The sequence below is a fragment of the Sus scrofa genome, chromosome 9 (genome assembly GCF_000003025.6).
Source record: "Sus scrofa isolate TJ Tabasco breed Duroc chromosome 9, Sscrofa11.1, whole genome shotgun sequence".
Classification (NCBI taxonomy): domain Eukaryota; kingdom Metazoa; phylum Chordata; class Mammalia; order Artiodactyla; family Suidae; genus Sus; species Sus scrofa.
Genome location: NC_010451.4, coordinates 136,157,097 through 136,181,099, shown reverse-complemented (window position 1 = coordinate 136,181,099; position 24,003 = coordinate 136,157,097). Strand labels below are relative to the sequence as shown.

Genomic DNA, 24,003 nt, shown 5'->3' with positions numbered 1-24,003 from the left:
AAAATGCTATAGGCTCACTGCTTTTACCAGGTGTTTTAGTTGCGAGGGCTTGTGTAACCAGTCACCCCAGACTGGGTGGGTTAAATAGCAGAAGTGTGTTGTCTCACAGTTCTGGAGGATAGACGTCCAGTTGAGGAGGTGTGGTTGGGTCCTGCCATGGTCCCTCAGGGAGGACCTGTTCCAGTTCTCCTTCCTTGGCTTGGAGATGGCTTTCGTTTTTCCACTGTATTTGTCTGTGTCCAAATTTCCTCCTTCTGTAAGGAGACCAGTCATATTGGATTTGGGCCTACCCTAATGACCTTGTTCTAACTTGATTACTTCTGTAAAAATTCTGTCTCTAAAAAAGTTCACTTTCTAGGTGTTGGGGATTAGGACTTAAAGATATGAATTAGGGAGAGGCATAATTCAACCCATCAAACCGAGATTCAGCTGTTTTTCTTGAATACATTTTTTCCTGGGTTACTGCAGGTCTTTGACTAATTTCCGGAGTTCTGTAAATGTTAATTCTAACGGTATGTGCCATTTTCCTCATTTCCTTTATGAAGGGGATTATTTTTTGGAGTTTCTTATTCTGCTGTTTTCGCTGATACCACACTTTTAACACAGCTTTTGTTTTAAAACTACAGCTTTTAAACCTGAGTTATAAAAGTTACATATAACTAACTTCCCTTTTTATTGCTTTCTTTTATCGGATGTGCTTAAATTTATCCTTGCAGTGAATTAACACTTCAGGTGGGTGTGTATTTTTTACATCACAAAGCAGATTGTTACTTGTGTGACTAGTTGTGCCTCTGTAAAAGGCTCACTGCCTAATTTGTCTTGTGTAGAATTTCTTTGGTGTTTTCTGTTATGCAAAGTGACACTATCTGTCTATGGAGGCCAGTTTCCCATTCTGTGACTCTGTCTTTCCCTTGTTCTCTCTTCACTTACTGTTTTTGACCAGGTGGTCTTCTGTTTTCATCCACTCATGTATCCATTCACTCAGTAATGATTTTATAGTTGTACTTTCAGTTCATTAAATTTTTGGCACATGTGACGAATACCTTTTTGAATATTTCATTTTGTGCATGTTCAGAAGGTGTCCGGGTCTGTTATGTCCTGGAGTAGAAGTTCATCATCATAGGCCTGAGCACTCTCAATGCCATTGAAATTGCACTTCAAAGTGGCTGCCCCAATTCACACCTCCTCCAGCATGAAATACCACCCAGGTTCCCCACTTTTGCCAAACTGAAAGTTGTTACCTGTGCACATCATTTTCCTGCTGTTTTCAAAGGAGTCCGTTTCCTATTTATATTCTGGTTATAAATTCATTATTATCTTTGTTTCCAGTATGTTCTCCCAGATGTCAAACTGGTGATGCTTTTAATCCCAGATGTTACCTTTACCTGTGTTATAGGATTGAACAGAAATTGTTAATACTTCAGGAGTTGAGTTCAGTACTTTTTTTAATATGAAAAGTTGATGCTTTTTTTCGTTGAGTCCTTCCATATCTCAAATACATAGAGGTATTATTTTACATTTTCTTTAAATAATGATTTCCTTTAAATCTTCAGTCTATTTGGAATTTATTTTTGGTATGTGGTGTGAGGTATAAATCTAATTTCAGTTTTGTTTATATATTGAGATAGTTTTTAAACATGATTTATGAATAATCTATTTTTCTCCACCTCCAATAAGGTGCTACTCTTATTATATAATAGTCTTTTTATACTTGCTTTTTCCCCTAGACCCACTATTCTTTGTTCCTACAACAGAACACTTTGTTATAATTAGTCTGGCTTTGTAATTCATCTTAATAGCTTGTAAAAACTTGTAATGCTATTCATTCCTCTGCTTTTCTTCTATAGAATTGTCTTAGCTATTTAAGAACCTTTAATTTTCCAAATACATTTTAGAATCAGTCTTCAAGAGTTTCTTTAAAAATTCTTCTGGATTTTGCTTATAACTATGTTGCTTATATCCATCAATAGAGGGATAGGTTGGCATCTTTACAATTGCAAGTGTGCACTCCCGTGATTACGGCGCTTGGTCTAACTGCTCATCTCTTGAGAGAGTGTGAACTTGTTCCTCACGTTGGTCTTATCTGAGCAAAGGTTAACTTCTGTTTAGTGCTTTCTCAGTGTTACCTTGTTTCCTGTTGTATAACTTAAGGTACTGTTACTGATGTGGAGAAAAGTTATTTATTTTCGTATGTTGATCTTGCATTGGGAAGCTCTTCTGGATTCACTTATGTTTTCTGTGACTTACGTATGTACAGAGGTTAGTAGGGTCTCGAGGAAGCAGCAGTAGTGGTGTGAGGTACTTGGACTGCCCAAGCCAGAGCAGAAAGGATGGGGTGTGCGGGGTTTCCGGTGAGGCGTGGTCGGAGTGGCCTGGCATGGCTAGGGCACGGAGTGTGAAAAGAGACGTAACGAGGTGTGTGTAAAGGACAGATCCTGGAGAGGAAGGCCGGTAAGCTGTGCTGGGGAGCGACGCTGTCATACAAGAGGCACTCATTCCAAGGCGAGAAAAGAAGAGACATTTAAACCGAGGTAAGCAGGAGATAAGTAAGAAGAGAAATTAGTAAGAGATCAGAGAAGAAAAATAAGTTGAATGGACCCCAGAGTTGCCTTTGGAGCAATTAGTAGACACATTTTTTGGTAACTGTTTCATGAGAGAATACCAAAAGTACAACAATATTGTGAATAAATAAAGATATCATAAAAGTTAAAATCATAACTGAATATTCTTACCCATTTTACATAATAAACTTGTAGGGAATAGCTAATAAAATGTAAGTTTCTAAAACAGACTTGATTAAATTACTTAGTAAATTCATAATTAAATTCTCCTGCTTGGTAATCAAAAATGTGTTCTCCTACATCCTTCCTTGCCAAAAAACTACCAGGCTATACAGTTTTCCAAGGACATAAACACTTTACGTATTCTTTCAGAGAAAATTTCTAGAAGAAAATCTGCCTAATTCATTTTATATGGCTATTATAATCTTAGATGGCTGTCTTAATAATACTAAATAATAAATATCAAATTTGTACTGAAATTGGAAAAATGCAAAGGATGATATAAGAAAATTTATACACATTTACATTTATAATATAGATGCAAGTATCCCAGGAAAACAAATAACAAAGGGTAGAGGGGACCTTTCTTTTCTTTTCTTTTTTTTTTTGGTACTTATTTTTTTCATTTTTTGTATTATAGTTGATTTACAATGTTCTGTCAATTTCTGCTGTGCAGCAAAGTGTCCTGGTCATACACATATATGTGTATATATACATTCTTTTTCTCATATTATCATGTTCCATCACAAGTGACTAGATATGGTTCCCTGTGTCATACAGCAGGATCTCATTGCTTATCCACTTCAAATGCAATAGTTTGCATCTACTAACCCCAAACTCCCTGTCCATTCCCCTCCCTCCCTTCCCCCTTGGCAACCACAAGTCTGTTTTCCATGTCCATGAGTTTGTTTCTTTTCTGTAGATAGGTTCATTTGTGCCTTATATTAGATTCCAGATATAAGTAATATCGTATGGTATTTGTCTTTCTCTTTCCGACTTACTTCGCTCAGTATGAGAGTCTCTAGTTCCATCCATGTTGCTGCAAATGCAAATTTCATTCTAAATTCTTATGGCTGAGCAGAATTCCATTGTGCACATGTACCACAGCTTCTTAATCCATTCATCTGTCGATGGACATTTAGGTGGTTTCCATGTCTTGGCTATTGTGAGCGGTGCTGCAGTGGACATAGGGGTGCATATATCTTTTTGCATATATCTTTTTTCCATAGTGGTTGTATAGAGGCAAACTTTCTTAACCTAAGCAAGGTGAGTTATCTAAAAACTGCATTCAGCAAACTTCATGCTGTGTGGTAGAAGTTTAGATTACTCTGTTTAGACTTAAGGAGAGTTTTGATTTTCATAAAAAACTTTTATCTTCCTGGATCACAGATATCTTAGTATGTGGTTGATCAGTGCTGTTAGAAACTTTACTAAAGGCTTCCTGATGAGTAAATTCAAAACAATTGACTCTTTACTGTGTTCCTTTTGTATTTCATAGAGAATATTACTTTTGCTTGTTTAATGAGCAATATTCTTTGAATTTTAAAACAAGTGGGGAAAATGCTTAATAATTAAAATCCATCAATATTTGTCAATTTTTAATCATATTTATAATTTTTAAATCAGTATATTGTGTTGTGTCATTGTGAATAATGTATTATTCCCCTTATCTAAACAGAATTTATCCTGTAAATTTCTTTGAGATTTGATCTTTTGCAAAACAGATTAAGTCTAGATATAGAATTCTCTTAATACTCCATAATTAAAATAATTTTCTGACGAGTTCTCTGATAGCTTAGTGGTTAAGGATCCAGCATTGTCACTGCTATGGCTAGGGTCACTACTATAGCACAGATTTGATCCTTTGCTGGGGGACTTTTGTGTGCCATGGACATGGCCAAAAATTTATTTTTTCTGAGAATAGAATAAGTTAGTGTGTATGAACTCTGAATAAAAAGACCAATGCATTATACTGAGATACGCTCATAATCCCAAATAAAATGTGTATATTTTTGAATGTTAGTTATATGTAATGCAATGAAATTTAGTCTCATCTAGTAATAGCAATAACCCAAAGAAACCTTATGAAAACATGTAACTGAAACTACAGAAATGTAAGCCATTATAGAGCATAAATGAACATAAAATATTATTGGAACATTTTAATATTGTGTTTTCAGTGAAAGTATATGTTATGCTCCATCAAAAGAGTCCACATGTGTTATGTGTAACCCAGCGGCTGCGGAATTTTGAACTGGTAGACCCATCATTCCAGTGGCATGGGCCAAAAGGAAAAATCGTTTCAGGTAGGATTCTGTTTCAGTTGTCAAACTAAAAATGTGTGAAATGTACTCAGAACAAAAAGAATATTTGTATCTCATATACAAGTGTCAGCTCACTTCTTCTTCCTGTGGGGATGTCTTTTTGGAGTTAGAATCCAACAGTGCAGGTGGAGTGACCATTTCCACAGATCTTAATTTGACACAGAGATACACTGGGTGACTAAACTGGAGACGTTGCGAAGCATTCAGATTTCAAAAAAGTTCCTTTTTTTGGTGAAGTTCATAAAGTCATTTTGATTACTTCAGCTAGTCTTTTGTTAGCAAAGAATGTGTGAAGAAGTAAATATGATTCTGGTTTTTGTTAAAAATACAAAGGAGCACTTTGAGCTCTAGATTTATAACTATGGTCTTGCTTGTTTTATGCAGCCCCATGTAGGGAAAACTTGAGACTTTATTAGTAGTTATGATTTTATGTATTTTTTGGTCTTATATTTCATTCTGTCCAAAATCCTGACCAAACAATATGGATTCTATTTGAATTAAGCTTAAATACTATTATCCATTTTGAGAAAAAAATGCTGAATTTAACATTCAGTATATTAGTATTAAAAACATACTTTTAAATGTACAGCATGGATTGGCAGTAGTTGTGGAATAATGTATTATTGACGTTGTGCTTACAGAGAGGAAATTTAATACTTGGGTCTTTATCCAGAGGAGGAGATGGACTTGAGACATCTAAATAGTAACCTTACAGTCTGCAGATTTTTAAGAAAATAAGATACTATTCTCATGAGATAACTTTTTTCCACATAGATATTACTGTTGGTATGACGGACTTGATGAACGTTTTCTCCTTTTAGCTTCTTGTTATATTATTTTGAGATGCCTGTCTTACTTTTATTATAATTTTTCATTTGCTAAAAGCTGATTTGTTTTTGCAGTATAGTTAAAAAACTGGTTTTGGAGTTCCCATCGTGGCTCAGCGGTTAACGAACCTGACTAGCATCCATGAGGATGCAGGTTCAATCCCTGGCCTTGATCAGTGGGTTAAGGACCTGGCATTGCCATGAGCTGTGGTGTGGGTCGCAGATGCAGCTTAGATCCCGCATGGCTGTGGCTGTGGTGCAGGCCGGCAGCTGCAGCTCCGATTTGACCCCTAGCCTGGGAACCTCCATATGCTGTGGGTGCGGCCCTAAAAAGGCAAAAAGACAAATAATAATAATAATAATAATAATAATAATAATAATGATAATAAAAGCTGATTTTGTTTTCAGCCTTGATGAAAATTTGTAGAACAATTTTCATCCTAAATATCTGCTCAAGGAAGCACCTTTTTTGCGTTACCTCCTGAGGAAGTTTTTCTTTCTTACTCTATTCACCAGGTTTTCTTTCTCTCTCTCTTCTCTCCGCCACTCTCTCTTCCTTCCTCTTCCTTTCCTCCCTCCCTCCCCTTATTGGTATTTCGGATAATGCTTGTGGGTGAAAACCTACAGGTTTATGTTGTGGACTTGGACAGAGGAAAGCAACATATGATTTTCCTGTGAAGAAACATTCATGGGAAATATTTATTCTGAAATATTTTTAATTCATATTTAATAGAGATGAACAATTTCAGTTGTACATTACCATAATATTTTACGTTGACTCTAAAATGCTGCAGGTTTAAAGAGTTTCTCCACTCTTGAGTTGGGTGGTGTGTCTTCAGAGTGAATTATTCAGCTCTTAGTGGGAGACTCGTTGGTGGATGATACATGCTGAGCTATTAGGGGTACAAAGAGCAGCCGTCAGCTCTGCCTGACTGCAGTATAGCGCATAGGAAGGAATTAGCAGAGGTCAGTGTGTAAACCCTAAGAGGTTGGGCAGTTAATATAAATCAGTGACAGGGGCCACGTGTAAAGGGATCCGATACTGAAAACATAATCATATTTTATTTTTATTGCTCTCTGATAGCACAGTATATAATGCACACATGTATATTAAATATATTTTACATTTGATTCTACAACTCTTGTGAGTTCAAAAATAGAAGCATTTAAGTGTTCACTTGTTGTGTTGTAATTTGTTACTCCTTTGATTTGGAAACTGAAGTGTGAAACACATTTTTCTCTAAGATGCCAGGCCAGATCTTACAGTTTGAATTGCAGAGTATAGTATGTAAGTGAATTTTGATTCCTTAAAGTGATATTTTATTTTACTTACTTTCATAATGGAAAATAGATGTTCAGAAACATAGCTATTTCCAGGTAAGGACGAAAGCATATTGATGCAATGCTTTTGTATTTATAAAAACAGTTCCAGACAACCCTGGAATTCCGACATCATGATTCTAGTTTGGTTTTCAGTACAGTGTCACATCATAGTTCCCTGCTGCGTTCAAGCTCAGTCCTGTCATTGTTCTTGCAGAAAGACCTGGGAAATGTCCAATTTCCTTAGAGCTTGAAAAACAGAGACCTTCTCTGGACTTTAGTTACCTTAATTGTGGACATTCCAAAGATAGTTCCCTAAGGGGTGTGTAGTTATGGACCTGCACTCTTCTTTGGAGAGAAATTCTCAGATTGTTCGGATGAGTTGTTAAGTGTAGGGGCCGGCCAAGTCTTAGATTGATCGGCTTGGTACCCACCCCCCCCCGCCCCGTCTCTCTTGTGGTATTCTTCTGTCTCTCTTCCAGTATTTTTTTTTTTTTTGTCTTTTTGTCTTTTTAGGGCCACACCCATGGCACATGGAGGTTCCCAGGCTATGGGCTGAATTGGAGCTACAGCTGCTGGCCTATTCCACAGCCACAGCAAGGCCAGATCCGAGCTGCATCTGCAACCTATACCACAGCTCATGGCAATGCCGGATCCTTAGCCCATTGAAGGAGGCCAGGGATCAATCCCGTGTCCTCATGGATTCTAGTCCGGTTCATTAACCACTGAGCCACTATGGGAACTCCCAGTATTTTTTCTTTATTGCAATAAGACGTGTACCTCTGACTCCAACCCTGACACTGTTTTGATGAATGAATGCTTTTTGGTGTGTGACTTTCCCACTTTTCTAAATGATCACACAAGCATATGTAAGCACCTACCCCCCCCACACACACACATGTTCAGCTTTACCCTGTAACTGCAAATGAGATCATATATTATACCTTACTCTACCTTACTATTTTTATTATGAAGCATCTGATATATACAAATCTGCATAAGATATATGTTATGCAGCACGATAAAACAGATATCCTTGAACTTGCTATAAAAGCCAAGATATACCATTATCAAGACCATTGAGCCTTCCAAATGTTTAAAAATCCCCATTCATCTGTCCCCAGCCCCTGTCAGGTAAACACTGTCCTCAGCTTTTAAAATATATTCCTTAGCTTTTCTTTATGCATTTTCTATATGTATAATTACACACGCGCAAGTTCATATATATGTGTGTGTGTGTATTCATACATAGAGTAAATGCACATATTTATGTCTATATAAATATAGATATATGTATGGATGCATTCAGTGAGTTTATTTTTCCCTTAGTGTTTTTATTTTGAATTTTCTAAAAATAATAAACACACAGTTTATCATGTGTCAGATACTGTGCTAAGCAGTTTACACGTATGAATCATTTAAATTTCACAGCAGCTCTTTGCAGTAAGCACAGCTGTTTAACCCATTTTATACGTAGAAAACAGAGGCAGCGAGAGAGCAAGGTACTCCTCTGGACATCTTTCCAAAGTGTGATGCTTTTAACATTTTTCAGATAAGGTGGTCAGAGGATGCTTTCTTACAAATTGTGTGATAACAGATTTTCCGGCTGTCATAATATTTAACATTGTAGGAGGCATTCAAATATGTGTTTGTATTATTATTAATTGATGCCTCCGGCCTGGGAATTTCTGTTTCAAATGATTGCCAGGGAGTGCAGAGCCTCACTGCTGACGTGATATTCTAAAATTTCTTTACATTTGTAGGCACCTTTTATCATGTTACTGTGGTGTATCTGTCCGTGTCTGCTGAAATGCATAGAAAACTTAAAAAACCTTTTAATCTGTGTTAAAAACGAGACAGCATGTTATGGTAAAGGTGTACTCTTTCGTCAAAAAATATTCATGAAGAAATGGGCAATACAGTGGAAGTGTAGTCTAAATTTGCACCACATGTTCAGCTTCGTCCGGGATGTAGAAACGGGCGCTGTCAGGGCGTGATGCTCTGTGTGAATTCCTCGAGGGCGGGCGTGTCATGTGTTCCTTTCTCCCCAGTCGCTGAAACAGGGCCTTGCGGGTGCTAGAACCCCAAGAGGTTGTTAGTGAGAAAAATTAATAATGAGCAGTTCTTCACTAAGCACATTCATCTTTTGTCTTCTTTTGAAGCAATACATTACTTCGAAATAAATTTCAACTTGAAATTTATAGGCAATAAATTATTTTCTTAAAATAGGAAAAGATGAGCAGTTATTTACTAAGATAATATTTTCAGTTCCAATGCATGGTTTGTTAAATGATTACGTGAGTTTTAATATCTAATGATTTTTTTCTAGTGCAAAACCATGGTTATAAACTTTCAGAATAACAACTTTGATTGCTTAACATGTTATAGCTTTTCAGGTCATTAACATTCATTGTACTTATTACACAAAAACAATTCTATGAGGTACATTGTCATAGGTTATGATTCTTCGTTGTACAAATGAGGGAACTGGACTTCAGAAAGATGACGTGACTACCCCAGGATCACACAGTTTGTGAGAAAGAAAGGTATACCTCCCATCCAGCTGTTGATGCTTCAAGACCAGGCTTCTTGTCCATCATGCAGCATGGCTCTCTCCCAGTGTGACAGCTAAGTCATGATGCCTGTGGAAGTGAAGCCAGTTCTCACTCCCAGCACTGCAGTTCTGATTGTGTGACTTTAGGCAAGTGTCCAATCGCCTATTGTCTTTCTTCTGCAACTTCAAGGTTGTAATCCAGCTTTTCCTAGTATCATATGTAATGGATCACAGAGTTAGCCTTTGTGCTGGGCACACTCTTCCATTCCTTTGGGATATAGTTTGTGTGCTTACTGAGAGTGGGACTCATGAATAAAGTATGTGTATACGTACTATTGCATATGTGACCGAATATCTGATGGTGCCCAAGGTCAGTCCAGCGAGCGGACCAGGAGCACGTCATGTACGTGTCACTGGTAGTCTCTTATCACTTAGGCAGCTACGCATTGGGTGAATCTGGTTGGTGAAATTCTGACCCTGAGACGTTCATCCTGGCACCCACTGTCGACACCTCCAGATGCACTGCTTAGGCCCCTGACTCCTTTAATGATTCTGCAGGTAAATTTTGATGGGTTTTCTCTCTGCAGCAAATGCTTTGTTGTTTTATTTCAGTCTCATGTACGTTAAGCCCCTGTTCACTGTGTCCTGTTCCTCTCTTAGAAAACAGCACTGCGCAGGTAACCTCCACGGGAAGCCTTGTGTTCCAGAACTTCGAGGAGAGCATGAGTGGCGTTTACACCTGCTTCCTGGAATATAAACCTACTGTGGAAGAAGTCGTTAAAAACCTTCAACTGAAATATATTATATATGGTAAGAAGGGATTTCCGTTGTAGTTTAACATTTCTTAATGTTTTCGAATATTTGCATATTTTAACTGGTTTGTTTTAAAGGGATGTTGTTATTTTGAGTCTCAATTATTTTACAAAGGACTTTTTAAGGGAAGATCTTTTTTCTTGGGGGGGGTGTTGACATGCACAGATCACTTTGGGCAATGAATACAAACGGGGTGGTATGGAAATCACGTTTTCAGAGTGTGACGATTTTGTGGTCTCGGCTATGTTTACATTCTGAGTATTGTGCTTGATGGCGTGCTATCATGTCCCCAAACAAAAAGGTCCCCTTTTCTAAAAGCAGGTTGATCTGTCGAGGTTTGAGACTGGAGAGCTGCGTTGGTAGTGGAGTGGCCAGGAGAGCAGCCCCAGCTGTTCCGTTTCACTGGTGGGGCCCATGTGTGGAGCCAGGGTGATGGGTCTCAACATTGTCCATGTCCAACCTCCAGAGCTTTTGAACATGTTACCCTCCAGTCACAGATTCTGCGGATGTAATTAAGGGTTTTGAGAAGATGAGTCTGTCCTGAATTACCTGGACCATCACAGGGTCCTTCTAGGAGGACTGCAAGGGGGCCGAGGGCGGAAAAAGGAAACACGGCCGTGGAAGGAGAGGGCGGGGCAGTTTCCTTTGAAGATGGGGTGGGGGTGGGGCACAAGCCGAAGAGGCAGCCTGTCTCTGGAACCTGAAGGTGGTTGAGAAGTGGATCTGACCCCAGAGCTTCTAGAGCGAGGGTACCTTGATTCTAGGCTGGTAAGACTCGTTTTGGACTTCTGAGCTCCCAAACTGTAAGGTACTACATTTGTGTTATTTTAAGCCAATAGGAAACACATACCATTGTTTTCATGGCTGAAATACATAACAAATGGTAGAATTATTAATGATTTCCTGATCATTTTTGGTCACTAAAAAACACTATCCCAGGAGTTTCCATTGCGGCTCAGCAGGTTATATTGTCCATGAGGATGTAGCTTTGATCCCTGGCCTCGCTTGTTGGGTTAAGGATCTGATATTGCTGCAGGCTGCTGTGTGTAGGTCACTGATGTGGCTCAGATCCAGTGTTGCCATGGCTGTGACTTAAGCCTGCAGCTGCAGCTCTGATTTGACCCCTGGCCCAGGAATTTATGTATGCCACAGGTGTTGCTATAGAAAGAAAAAAAAAGAAAAGGAAAAAACCATCCCCCCATGATCCCGTATATCCAAAGAAAGACGTAATTTCTATGAGAAATTCTATTAACTTTGTTAGGCAAATAATTTGTTTAAACTTTGTAATTAGTTACACTTAATTTTTTTTTTTTTTTTTTTTTGTCTTTTTGCTATTTCTTGGGCCGCTCCCACAGCATATGGAGGTTCCCAGGCTAGGGGTCCAATCGGAGCTGTAGATGCCAAGCCTATGCCAGAGCCACAGCAACACTGGATCTGAGCTGTGTCTGCGAACTAGACCACAGCTCACGGCAACGCCGGATCCTTAACCCACTGAGCAAGGGCAGGGACTGAACCCGTAACCTCACGGTTCCTAGTCGGATTCGTTAACCACTGCGCCACGACGGGAACTCCTTAATTTTTGATATGTGGTTTTTTTCCACAATACACGATATAGATATAGCTGTATGTTATTTCATGTAATTTATATAATTTATAACAAATATAATCTGAAAATCTCATAAGAGTATTTTCACATAAACTGAGTAGTGTAACAGTGCGTAAGGATGAATGCTGTTGTAATAGTAATGAAAATGATAGACAGTATTTACTGAGCGTTTATTATATGCCCAGTAGTGCTGTGTTTTTACATGTAATTATAATAAAAACAGCAAAACACATCTACTGCTTTATTTTTAAGGCTTTTTTGAAATGCTTTATTTATATTCAGTGTATTTACTTTTTACAGTGATTTCATATAGTAGGTACTGCATTTTTCTGTTTTGTCAAGATGAGGAGACTGAGGCCTGGCATGGGCTGGGTGACCTGCTCAGACCACACAGTTAGAGTGTGGGGAGACTCAGTTTTGAGTCTAGGGATTTTCGTTCTAGAGTTAGTCTTTTTATCTTTTATGATGTCCTACTGTGCGCCACTGTAAGACTAATGCAAGCAGGATGACACAACATTTAATGAGCTCTTATGTTGCAAACCTGCTGTTTCTGTTGTTACATCATGGAGTTGATTCTGTTTCATTTTCAGCACCCACTTTCTTTCTAATGGCTGCATAGTATTCCAGATTTTATTTGTACCTTCCTCGGTGGGTGATCATTTTGTTTCAGATTTTTCCTTCCTCAAACAGCAGTGCATGGAGCACCTTCCCCCTCTCTCTCCTCCCCTCCTTTTCTCTGTAGGTGTCTCTCTGTGTGTGTGAGTCCCTCGTCTGTCTGTGTCTAAATACACACCAGTATTCTCGTATCGTAGAGGTTAAATTGTTAATGTTTCCATGAGGTGAACCTGTAAAGTAAAATCTTCTACAGGGTTTTCACAATGTTATTTTGATAATTCTGCCAGTTGGCCTACAAAGAATGTGCCAACTCACGTACCTGCCACTGTGGGTGAGAACCTCATTTGCACTCACTTGCAGCTTCCAGACAGTTCTGGAAGGTGAGGGGAGGAGGCTTGTGCCCTTGCCTGCTCCGGTCCGGAGTGGGGTTTCCATCGAGCTGAGCTGGGGGAGGAGGTGGAGACCTGCATTCAGATACCGGACACTCACTCGTCTTTCTGATTTGCAGTACATTTTCTTGAATAAATGTGCTTTCATTTTTTCTTTGTCCTTGGGAACATATTCAGAGATTATAAATTTTTTAAAATAATCTCCCTTGATTTCCCTGGAGACTGGGTTTGTGCCCGTCCTTCAACTCTAATATCAGAAGTTCCACTCCTAGGAGTTCCTGTCATCGCACAGCATTTCACGAACCTGACTAGTATCCATGAGGACGCAGGTTCGATCCCTGGCCTCCCTCAGTGGGTTAAGGATCCGGCGTTGCCGTGAGCTGTGGTGTAGGTTGCAGACGCGGCTCGGATCCCGTGTTGCTATGGCTGTGGTGTAGGCAGGCAGCTGTAGCTCTGATTTGACCCCTAGCCTGGGAACCTCCAAATGCCCTGGGTGCGGCCCTTAAAAGGCAAAAAAAGAGAAAGTTCCTCCCCTACAGTAATTTTTAAAATGCTGTTACAATAGTCCTTACTTTATTTGATATACCATTTGCTATTTATTAGTATTTTGTTTAGAAATGTTTGAGGGATTTTAACTGTTGATTTTGATTTTGATTTCTCTGTATCAGAGAATGTGGCTTACATAATTCTTGGATTTCATTGACTTCTTTATGAGCTCTAAGAATCTTGCCCCTTGACTATTCTGTTTTTATTTCTCGAATGCCAGTTAAACCTACTTATTAGGGCTCCTTAGTTTATCATCCATATCTTTTAACTTGGCTTCAATATGTGTTTTTGGAGTACCATTGTCCAGCTTATCTAACCTCTCTTCAGAGATGTGATGTCTGCTATTTAGCTGGTCTGTCCACTCTGTTTTTTATTTTAACTTTGGTGACCTTTGTTTTCTGTTTTAGGGACTACTTTCCATCTCCAGTATTTCCAAGTGAAGTTCTTTATCTACCTGTTTTTGTATTAGTTTCCTTTTCTTAATTTATTACTTTCTTTAATATTTTGGGGATGTACTTCTGTTATTTTCAAATTTTTATAATATACATGCAAACATGGAGCCTCTGTCATGGCTCAACAGTTAAAGAACCCAACTTGTAGCCATGAGGATGTAGCTTCAATCCCTGGCTTTGCTCAGTGGGTTCAGGATCCAGCGTTGCTGTGAGCTGTGGCATAGGTCACAGACATGGTTCATATGCAGAGCTTCTGTGGCTGTGGTATAGGCCGTCAGCTACAGCTCCAATTTGACCCCTAGCCTGGGGACCTCCATATGCCGCAGGTACAGCCCTAGAAAGACCCCTCCACACACACAGCTGTTTGTACCCATATACCTCACAAAATAGGTGTCACTGCTCTTTTATTTGTATAGTGGGTGTGAAAGCAGTGCCACAGTTAGGACTGCCTTTTCCTTACTGCTGAGCTGCTTTTTTTGTGTTTATTATTCCTTTGGAGGCTTTCTATATTTTTTTTAATCTGTTTTTCTAAGTTGTTTTCTAGTCAATTCTAGTAAGTACAAACACTCTAACTCTGAATATACATCAGTAGTTTTCAAATTGTGGACTGTGGACTTCTGGATGTTTCTGAGCCCCTTTCAGAGGGTCAGTAAGGTGAAAGCTCCTTCTATGATTATACTGTGATACTGTTTACTGTTTTCACTGTGTTGAGATTGACAGTTTTAGAGAGTAAACTACTGTGGAACAACCCTCCACAATTACCTGAAAAGACTGTCAACGTGTTCTCTTTCCAGCCAACTGCATGTCTCTACGAGGCAATAAACCAACATGTCACATCTTAGTGACTGCACAAGCAAGTATAAGAATTCAGCTGATTTCTATTAAGCCAGGCATTAAAGAGCTTTTCAAAATGTAAAACAATACTACTCTTCTCAATGATTTCTTTGAAAAGAGTGTTATTATTCCTAAAGGTGTTTTTTAATGTTACTGCTTGATGGGTTTTTGTATCATTTTAAAATGAAACATTTTAAAAGTTTTTCAGTTTGCATTTCTAGTGTTGTAAATATGAGTAGGTACAGCTCACATAAAAGTTCTTTGTTGGTCCTCGGTGATTAAGAATGTAAAGAGATCCTGAGACCAAAACTTTTGAGAACGGCTCCTGTGGATTTTTATGTCTTTTTTTTTTTTTTTTTTTTTTTTATCATTCTCGTGTTTCTGGAGCCATATAAATCTTTTTTTTTTTTTCTTTTAAAGCTTCTGAATTTCATGTGAGGACTTTATTTTGTACACTGTTGCAGGGATTTGCTGCAAGGACTTGAGGGACTCAGCAGAGTTGTACTCAAGGCTAAGATGAGGGGACATGGTAGGAACAGCAGGCACATGGCACGAGCAGAAACTGGAGAAGCCCACCCTGGCCTCCTGTGATGTAGGCTGGCCTGACAGCTCCAGCTCCGATTAGACCCCTAGCCTGGGAACTTCCACATGCCACGTGTGCGGCCCTAAAAAGACAAAAATAAATGAATAAATAAACTTGTTTTCGTCTATGACCTCAATCGATTTTTAGGATATCCATATTTATATTTGTATTTTTAAAATTTTTACAGGACATTTTTCCTATTTACTGTCACTTCTACAATAGCTTTATAATAGTTTTATTGGATATACTTTCTATCTTTACCGGTTAATACAAAAAGATTTTTAATGAATACTTCCTACATTAATTTTCTGTTATATTATTTTTCCTTACCTTTTCATTTTCTTGATTTTCCTTAGTGTTCCTAGATTTCCCCAAACTCAGGTTAGGGGAATCTGTGGTTTTGTAAATGGAATTGTTCATTTTCTCAGTAATTGGAAGCTGTCTGGTCTTGAATAACAATGGCTGACAGTAGCTTGGTCTGTGCGCTTCGTTTTGGTTTAAATGAGTGTGTGGGGAGGTGCCCAGGGCGGCCCCCACTGTCGTGTGACTGGAGAATGTCTCGGGTAAGTCAGAGGCAGGTGTGGGGCCCTCGAGTAACAAAAGTAGCAACAGAGCTACCTGTCACAGAAGGTAAATTTTCTGATTTCTAGTATTTCTAGTATTATGGATTTCTTATCATTTTTATATTTCTTATGTCATTTCAGTGAGATTTTGAAATGGAAGGGAAAAATATATTGTCCATTTCAGATGTTATAAGTGACTCAATAGAGCTTGTAGTTATGTTAGAATCATACTTTTTTGGGGGGGCCTATTAGTTGGTAATTATATGATGCCAGTTTCTTCTAGATGATATTTACACTCAGAGAAGTTTCGTTCCTGAGATTGAGGCAGCCTAATACAGTGAGGAAGGGCACGGGCTCTGGGCCAGGCTGCTGGGTAAAATCTTAGCCTTGACAGCATAGACCCTTGGCATGTGACATAATCCCTGCACCCCTCAATTTCCTCATGATGGATCTAAAGACAATACCAGCCTTTCATCATCTCAGGAGATCTAAGTGAGTTCCTGTTTGTAAAGTGCCTGTAACAGCACTTGTCACTCAGTAACAGCTAGACAAGTGTTCGTTAAATTAAAAGAAATGCATATTTAGCTCTGTATACCAACATACACAGTGGACTGTTGAAGAACGTGGGTTGAACTGTGTGGGTCCCATTTACGCAAGGATGTTTTCCAGTAGTAACGACTCCAGCACCACACAGTCTGTATCCCTGGATGCAGAACCCTGGATACACAGGAACTCGGGTAAACAGGGCCAACTACAGCTTCTTCCAGGGCTTTCTGCCGGGAATCCACGGGCTGGGGTTGGCATTCCTAACCCTTCTTTGTTCAAGGGTCAGCTGTACAATGATTTACTCCAAATAATGATTTCTCCTAGATAGGTGAAGTGTATTTGAGTTGTTCGAATAACATAACCTGTGTTACTCTCTTTAATTTTTGCAGCTTATCGTGAGCCCCGCTATTATTACCAGTTCACCGCTCGATACCACGCGGCTCCCTGCAATAGCATCTACAATATTTCTTTTGAGAAGAAACTTCTTCAGATTTTAAGCAAGTTAGTTCTTGACCTTTCGTGTGAAGTTTCCCTGCTCAAGTCCGAATGCCATCGTGTTAAAATGCAAAGAGCTGGTTTGCAAAATGAATTGTTCTTTACATTTTCAGGTAAGTATACGCAGGTCTTTAAAGAAAACAAATTGAGAATGCAAAAGCAACTTTAAATACCTGTTGTGAGTGACTAGCAGCGTTTTTAGAATGTGAAGTTATAAATCTGAATTTTTCTTATTCTTTATTTTCACTTATTAATTGTAGTAGCCCCCACATAAAATTCTGCTGATTCGTGTACTAAGTGAAAAGTTTGGATTCCCAAATGACTTAAACATTGCTGTGATAATATGTTATTATATGATAAGACAGGTTAACAGTTTAGACTAGAGGGACCGTTTTAATAGATCGGTGTGCCTTGCCTGATGATGCTGAGTAGAAACCCAGTATTTTCTGGAACGTCAAGAATTGGACTTCATATCCGAGGGCATCAGATGTATGAAGGGCCTGCTCTGCACAAGTTCAGGAGTCAGCGTGTGTGTCTGCCCGGGTCCCCGGGGCATTTCTCATCTCAGAGGGTGCCGTGTGCTCTCTCCTTCCTGCCTTCCTTTCTCTGTCCTCGACTCCTCTGCCGTCAGTGTTTGCTTACACTTCCTCATTTCTCTGGGATTCCCTTCTCTCTTTCCTGACCATCTAGGAGTGAACGTTTAGGCACAAGTGAGAGGTGTGGTGCTTACAAGGGAGAGAACAAGAGGCGTTCAACTCCATTTTCACTGTCTTTTATCTTCCTTACTCTCTCTCTCTTTTCCGGAAAAACTTTGAGTCATTCTCCAGCCCTTTAGACAAATTGTAAAAGGTAGGTTCTTTCTTTAGCTCATCAAAGACATGCTCTTAGCATTCTTAAGTTTTGGGGTCTTTGTACCTGGTGTATTTAATAGGTGCTATTTTTTTATTTTTTGTTTTTTGCTTTTTAGGGTCGCACCCATGTCATGTGGAGGTTCCCAGGCTAGGGGTCCAATCGGAGCTATAGCCGCCGGCCTACACCACAGCCACAGCCACAGCCACACGGGATCCCAGCTGTGTCTGTGACTTACACCACAGCTCACGGCAACGCCAGATCCTTAACCGACTGAGCAAGGCCAGGGATGGAACCCGCATCCTCATGGATCCTAGTTGGGTTCGTTAACCACTGAGCCCCAAGGGGAACTTCCTAATAGGTGCTATTAATAGGCACCTAATACTGTTTAGAAAACCTGAAAGTGTACTTGAGTGCATAAGGGCAAAGAGGTTATTTTCAACAGAAACGGGCCGTTGTGGACGTTGATTGCATTTCTGTAACAGCCGATGATATTGAGCGTCTTTTCATGTGCTCCTTGAACATCTGTACATACTTTTTGGAGAAACGTCTATTTCAGTCCTTTGTCCAGTTCTGATTTTTTCCCTAGCCTTATTGAGATAGAGCTGACATATAACAATATGGAAGTTTCAACTGTACAGCCTAGGGATGTGACGTATTGCAAGGTGATTTCCTTATGAGGATAAACACGTGTCCTCTCACCGAGTTACAAATGTATTTGTTTACTTCTGCACTGAGAACTTTTACAGTCTACTCTTTCAGCAACTTCGGAGTATACAGTAGAGTGCTGCTGCCTGTGCTCGCCTGGCTCTGTGTCCCGTCCCGGACTTGTTGGTTGTGCCCTTTATCCTCCTTCCTTCATCCCCACCCCCACCCCCTGCCCCTGCCCCTGGCAGTCACTAATCTGGCCTCTTTTGCTGGGAGTTCCGTTTTTTCAGATTCCATATGCAGATGAGATCACACAGTATGTGTCTTTCTCTGACTTAATTTCGCTTGACCAAATATGCTGAAAGTTCATCTACCTTGTCATACATGGCAGAATTTCCTTCGTGGCTGAATAATATTCCATCGTGTGCATAAACATAGGTGCACTCATGTATTTCGTTTATCCTTCATTTGTCTGACACTTAGGTTGTTTCTCTGTCTTAGCTATTGTGAATAATACTTCAGTGAACATGGGGGTACAGATATTTCTATGCGACAGTGATTTCATTTCCGTCAGATGTATATCCAGGACTTGCTGGATCATGTGATAGTTGTATTCTTTTTAACTTTTGGGGGCCCCTCCCTCCTGTATACTCCCTCGGTATAGTAGCTCTGCCGATTTGTATTCCCACTGATGCTGTACAAGGCTTCCCTCTTCTCCACATTCTCGACAGTCGTCTCTCTTATCTTCTGCACGATGATCATCCTAGCAGGTATGGGGTGATGTTTCATGGTTTTGATTAGAATTTTCCTGGTGATTTGTAATGTCGAGCACTTTCGCACACCTGTCGGCTGTTCGAATACCTTCTTAGAAACAACAGTGTCTTCAGGTCCTTTCCCACTTTGAATTGGATTATTCGGGTTTTGCTTTTGAATTTGTATGAGTTCCCTATGTATATTTTGGATATTATCGTCTTATCAAACATTTGATTATCGAATATTTTCTGCCATCCTCTAGGTTGTTTTTTCAGTTTGTCAGTTGTTTTCTTTTGCTGTGACAAAGCTTTTTTTAGTTGTGTGTCGTCCCACTTGTTTGTTTTTGCTTTCATTGCCTGCGCTTTGGGTGTCATAAAGTCATTACCAGCCCCACTGTGGAGGAGCTTTTCCCCTGTGTCTTCTTGGTGGAGTTTTGTGGTTGAGGTTTTGCATTTAAATCTTTAATCCTAGTTTGAGTGCTTTTATCATGAAAATGTGTTAGCTTTTGTCAGATGTTTCTTCTGTATCAAATGAAATTTGATGGTCATATTTTTTTTCCTTCTGTGAATGTTGTGTGTTATAAATTTTGATTCTGTAAGGTGAACAGTGCTTGCATCCTGTGATATATTTCACTTGGCCAGGTTGTGTGAGTGTGTGTGTGTATAAATATTTATATACTATAAATATAGATCTATTTTTTCTGCATATTTATGGTATGCTGCTGGAATTATTTGTAATTATATTATTGAGACTATTTGCATTCATAATGGATACTGGCCCTGAGTTTCCTTTTCATGTGATGTAATTGTTTGCCCTTAATATCAGGGTAATGCTAGCTTAATGAAAAGAGTTTTTAGGACGTGTCCCTTCCTCTCCTATTCTCTTGGAAGATTGAAAAGCATTTTCTAAAATCTTTAATATTTGATAGAATTCACCACTGAAGCCACTGGATCCTGGATTTTCTTTATTGGAAGTTCGTCGATTACTGATTTTATCTCTTGTTACATGCTTGTTTATGTTTTGTATTTCCTCTTGAGTAAGTTTAGATAATTTATATTTTCATCTAGGTTATCTAGTTTTTGGCACACAATTGTGCCTAATATTACAATCCTTTTTATTTATTTTTATTTATTTATTTGTCTTTTTGCCTTTTCTAGGGCCGCACCCGCCGCATATGGGGTTCCCAGGCTAGGTGTCTAATCAGAGCTGTAGCCGCCGGCCTACACCAGAGCCACAGCAACGCAGGATCCGGGCCGTGTCTGTGACCTACACCACAGCTCACGGCAATGCTGGATCCTTAACCCACTGAGCAAGGCTAGGGATGGAACCCGTAACCTCACGGTTCCTAGTTGGATTCGTTACCCACTGAGCCACGACGGGAACTCCACAGTCCTTTTTATTTATGAATGTTGGATTAGGTAGTAATGTCCTCTAATTTCTCTTTTTTTCTTAATCTAAGTATTTGTCAATTTTGTTGATCTTTTCAAAGAACCAGTTGTATTTTCCTTGAGTTTCTCTATTTTTTTCTATTCTCCGTTTTGTTTATGTCTACTCTACTCTGTATTATTTCCTTCTTTCTCCTAGTTTGCTTGCATTGGTTTGGTCGACTGATTTTCTGCCTATAATTTTATTCATTTCTTTTTAGTTTTTTTTTTTTTGTCTTTTTAGGGCTGCATCCGTGGCATATGGAGGTTCCCAGGCTAGGGATCGAATCAGAGCTGTAGCTGCTGGCCTATGCCACAGCCACAGCAGTGCACGCTCCATGCTGCATCTGTGACCTAAGCCACAGCTCACAGCAATGCCGGATCCTGAACCCACTGAGCGAGGCCAAGGATTGAACCCACGTCCTCATGGATGCTAGTCAGGTTCATTAACTGCTGAGCCATGATGGGAACTCCTCTGTTGTAGTTTTTATATCTCTTTTCTTCTGTTTTCTCCTGTTGAATTTGTCCTTTTGAAAAATTTTTCCTAAAGGTAGAAACTTCAATTATTGATTTTATATTTTTCATCTTTTCTAATTTATGAATTCAACACTACAGATTTTTTTCTTTAAACGGTGACTTCACTGAATCCCACAAATTTTGGTAAATTGTTATTTTCGCTTTCATTTAGTTGAAAATATTTTAAAATTTCTCTTGAGACGTCTTTGACCCATGTGTTAATAATAGTCTGTTGTTTGATGTCCAAAGTGTTATGGGGTTTTACAAGAATCTTTCTGTTATGGATTTCTAGTTTAATTCATTTTCATCTGAGCGCATACGTTGTGTATTTTTTATTTTTAAAAATTCTCCAGACTGTGTTTAATGGTCAAGGATGTGGTCTGCCGTGGTGAATGCTCCCTGTGCGCTGGAGAAGGGTCTGTATTGTTGCACGAGGCGTTCTGTCATTAGCAGTTGGATCCAGTGGACTGATGGTGTAGTTCAGGCCAGCTGGGCCTGCAGAGTTTTTGCTTTCTGGAGTTGTATATTGTGGGTTGTTCTGTCGCTGCTTCTAGCTCTGTCAGTGTTTGTCTCATGAATGTAGACACCGTGTTGTAAGGCTCAGACACATTAAGGTTCTTTATTTCTTCTTGGAAAACTGAGATCTTTACCTGTGATAATTTCTCTTTCTCTGAGGTCTCTTTTGTCTTAACGTTGCTGTTCCAGCTTTCTTTTGACCAGTGTTAGCATGGTAAGTTCTTCTCAGTCACTTTATTTTTAGTCTGTCAGTGTCTTTCTACAAGTGTGTTTCTTGTAGATAAGATATAGTAAGGTCTTTAAAAAATTCATTCTGATGGTCTCTGTCCTTTAATTGGTGTCTTTAAGCTATTGATGTTAAAAATGATTATTGATGGAGCTGGAGTAACAGTTACTGTATTTGTACTGTTCTTTGTTTCTTTTTTGTCTTGCACTTCTACCTTCTCTGGTGTTAATCAAGCATCTATATGATTCCATTTGTTTCCTGATATATTAGCATATCAATTATAATTCATTTTTTACTTTAAGTGGTTGCCCTATGTTTGTAATATGCATTTATGACTAATAAAATTGTTCAAATAACACTGTACAATTTCATGGGTAGTAAAAGTAACTTATAACTGAATTTGCAAATTTTTCCTCTTCCATTGTAAAACTGTAGTCATTTATTTTTGCTTGTCCATAAGCTTTAATCAATTAATACATTATTCATATTATTATTTTGAACAAGATATTGTCTGTTAGATCAATTAAGAATAAAAAAAAAACAGGCTTACTCTTACCTTTATTTATTCCTTTTTTAAAGCTCTTACTTTATGTAGATCCCAGTTTTGGTCGTATGTTGGTTTCCTCCTTTAAGAACTTCTTTTGACATTTCTTACAAGTCTAAGTTTCTGGTGACAGATTCTCTCAATTTTTGTTTTTCTGAGAAAGTCTTTATTTAGTTTGGTGGCGTTTTCTTCCTCCCTCCCTCCCTTCCTTCCATCCTCCCTCTTTCTTCCTTCCTTTTTCCTTCCTTCCTTCTTTCTTCTTCTTCTTCTTTTTTTTTTTTTTTGTCCGTGCCCATAGTATTTTGAAGTTCCTAGGCCAGGGATCAAACCTGCACCATAAGCAGTGACCTGAACCACAGCAGTGAGAACACAGATTCTTAACCTGCTATGCCACCAGTGCCACCAGAGAACTCCCTTTTTTCCTTTCGTTACTGTGTTTAAAATCATTAACAGTACTGGAGTTCCTGTTGTGGCTCAGTGGTTAACGAGCCTGACTAGTAATCATGAGGTTGTGTGTTCGATCCCTGGCCTTGCTCAGTGGGTTAAGGATCCGGCATTGCCATAAGCTGTGGTGTAGGTCAGACATGGCTTGGATCCTTTGTTGCTGTGGCTGTGACATAGGCAGGCAGCTACAGCTCCGATTCGACCCCTAGCCTGGGAACCTCCATATGCCACAGGTATGGCCCTAAAAAGACAAAAGAAATAAAAAAGAACTACTTGAAAATCATTAATAGTACTCTCCTCTTGCTTGCATGGTTTCTGAAGAAAAGTCTGATTTAATTCTTTTATTTTTTTTCCATTTTTCTTACTGTCATAAAATACGTATAACAAAATAACTTATAACATAAAATTAATCTTCACATTTAAGTTGTATTAAATACATTTGTGTGGAACTACTGTCATCACTTTCATCTTGGAATTCTTAGAATATTAAACATAAATCCCTATTACACATGCAGTCCTTGGCATTTATCTTTCTACTTTCTATCTCTGGGATTTTGACTAACTACCTCATATAAGTGGAATCATAGAGTATTTTTGTTTCTGGCTTATTTCACTTAACGTTATGTCCTTGAGGTTCATCCATGTTGTAGCATATAAAGGGATTCCCTTCCTTTTTAAGAATTAGTGGTAGTTCATCCTATGTATATAAAACATTTTGGTGCCCACTCACCCACTGAAGAACACTTGGGTCGCTTCAACAGATAGCCGTATGAATAATGCTGTTTATAGGTGTAGACATATCTCTTATTTAGAGACCCTGCATTCAGCTCTTTTGAGAATGTACTCAGAAGTGGATTTGCTAGATCATGTAGTAATTCTATTTTAATTTTGTTTGAGGAACTGCCACACTGTTTTCCTCAGTGGCTGCATTTTGCCTTCCAACCAACAGTACACAAGGGTTCCAATTCACTCATCCTCACAAACACAAGTCATGTTGTTTGGTTTCCATAGTAACCGTCCTAATGGATACATGGTAGCATCTCATTATAGTTTTG

General features: G+C 38.9%; 1 protein-coding gene across 1 annotated transcript in view; it reads left to right on the top strand.

Moving 5' to 3' along the window:
* ZPBP (zona pellucida binding protein) overlaps window positions 1–24,003 on the top strand; it is an 81,616-nt gene that overhangs the window by 5,645 nt on the left and 51,968 nt on the right. The window contains 3 exon segments of the mRNA NM_214106.1: window positions 4,742–4,867; window positions 10,247–10,396; window positions 16,923–17,141. Of these exon segments, the coding sequence (NP_999271.1) occupies window positions 4,742–4,867; window positions 10,247–10,396; window positions 16,923–17,141 (495 nt within the window).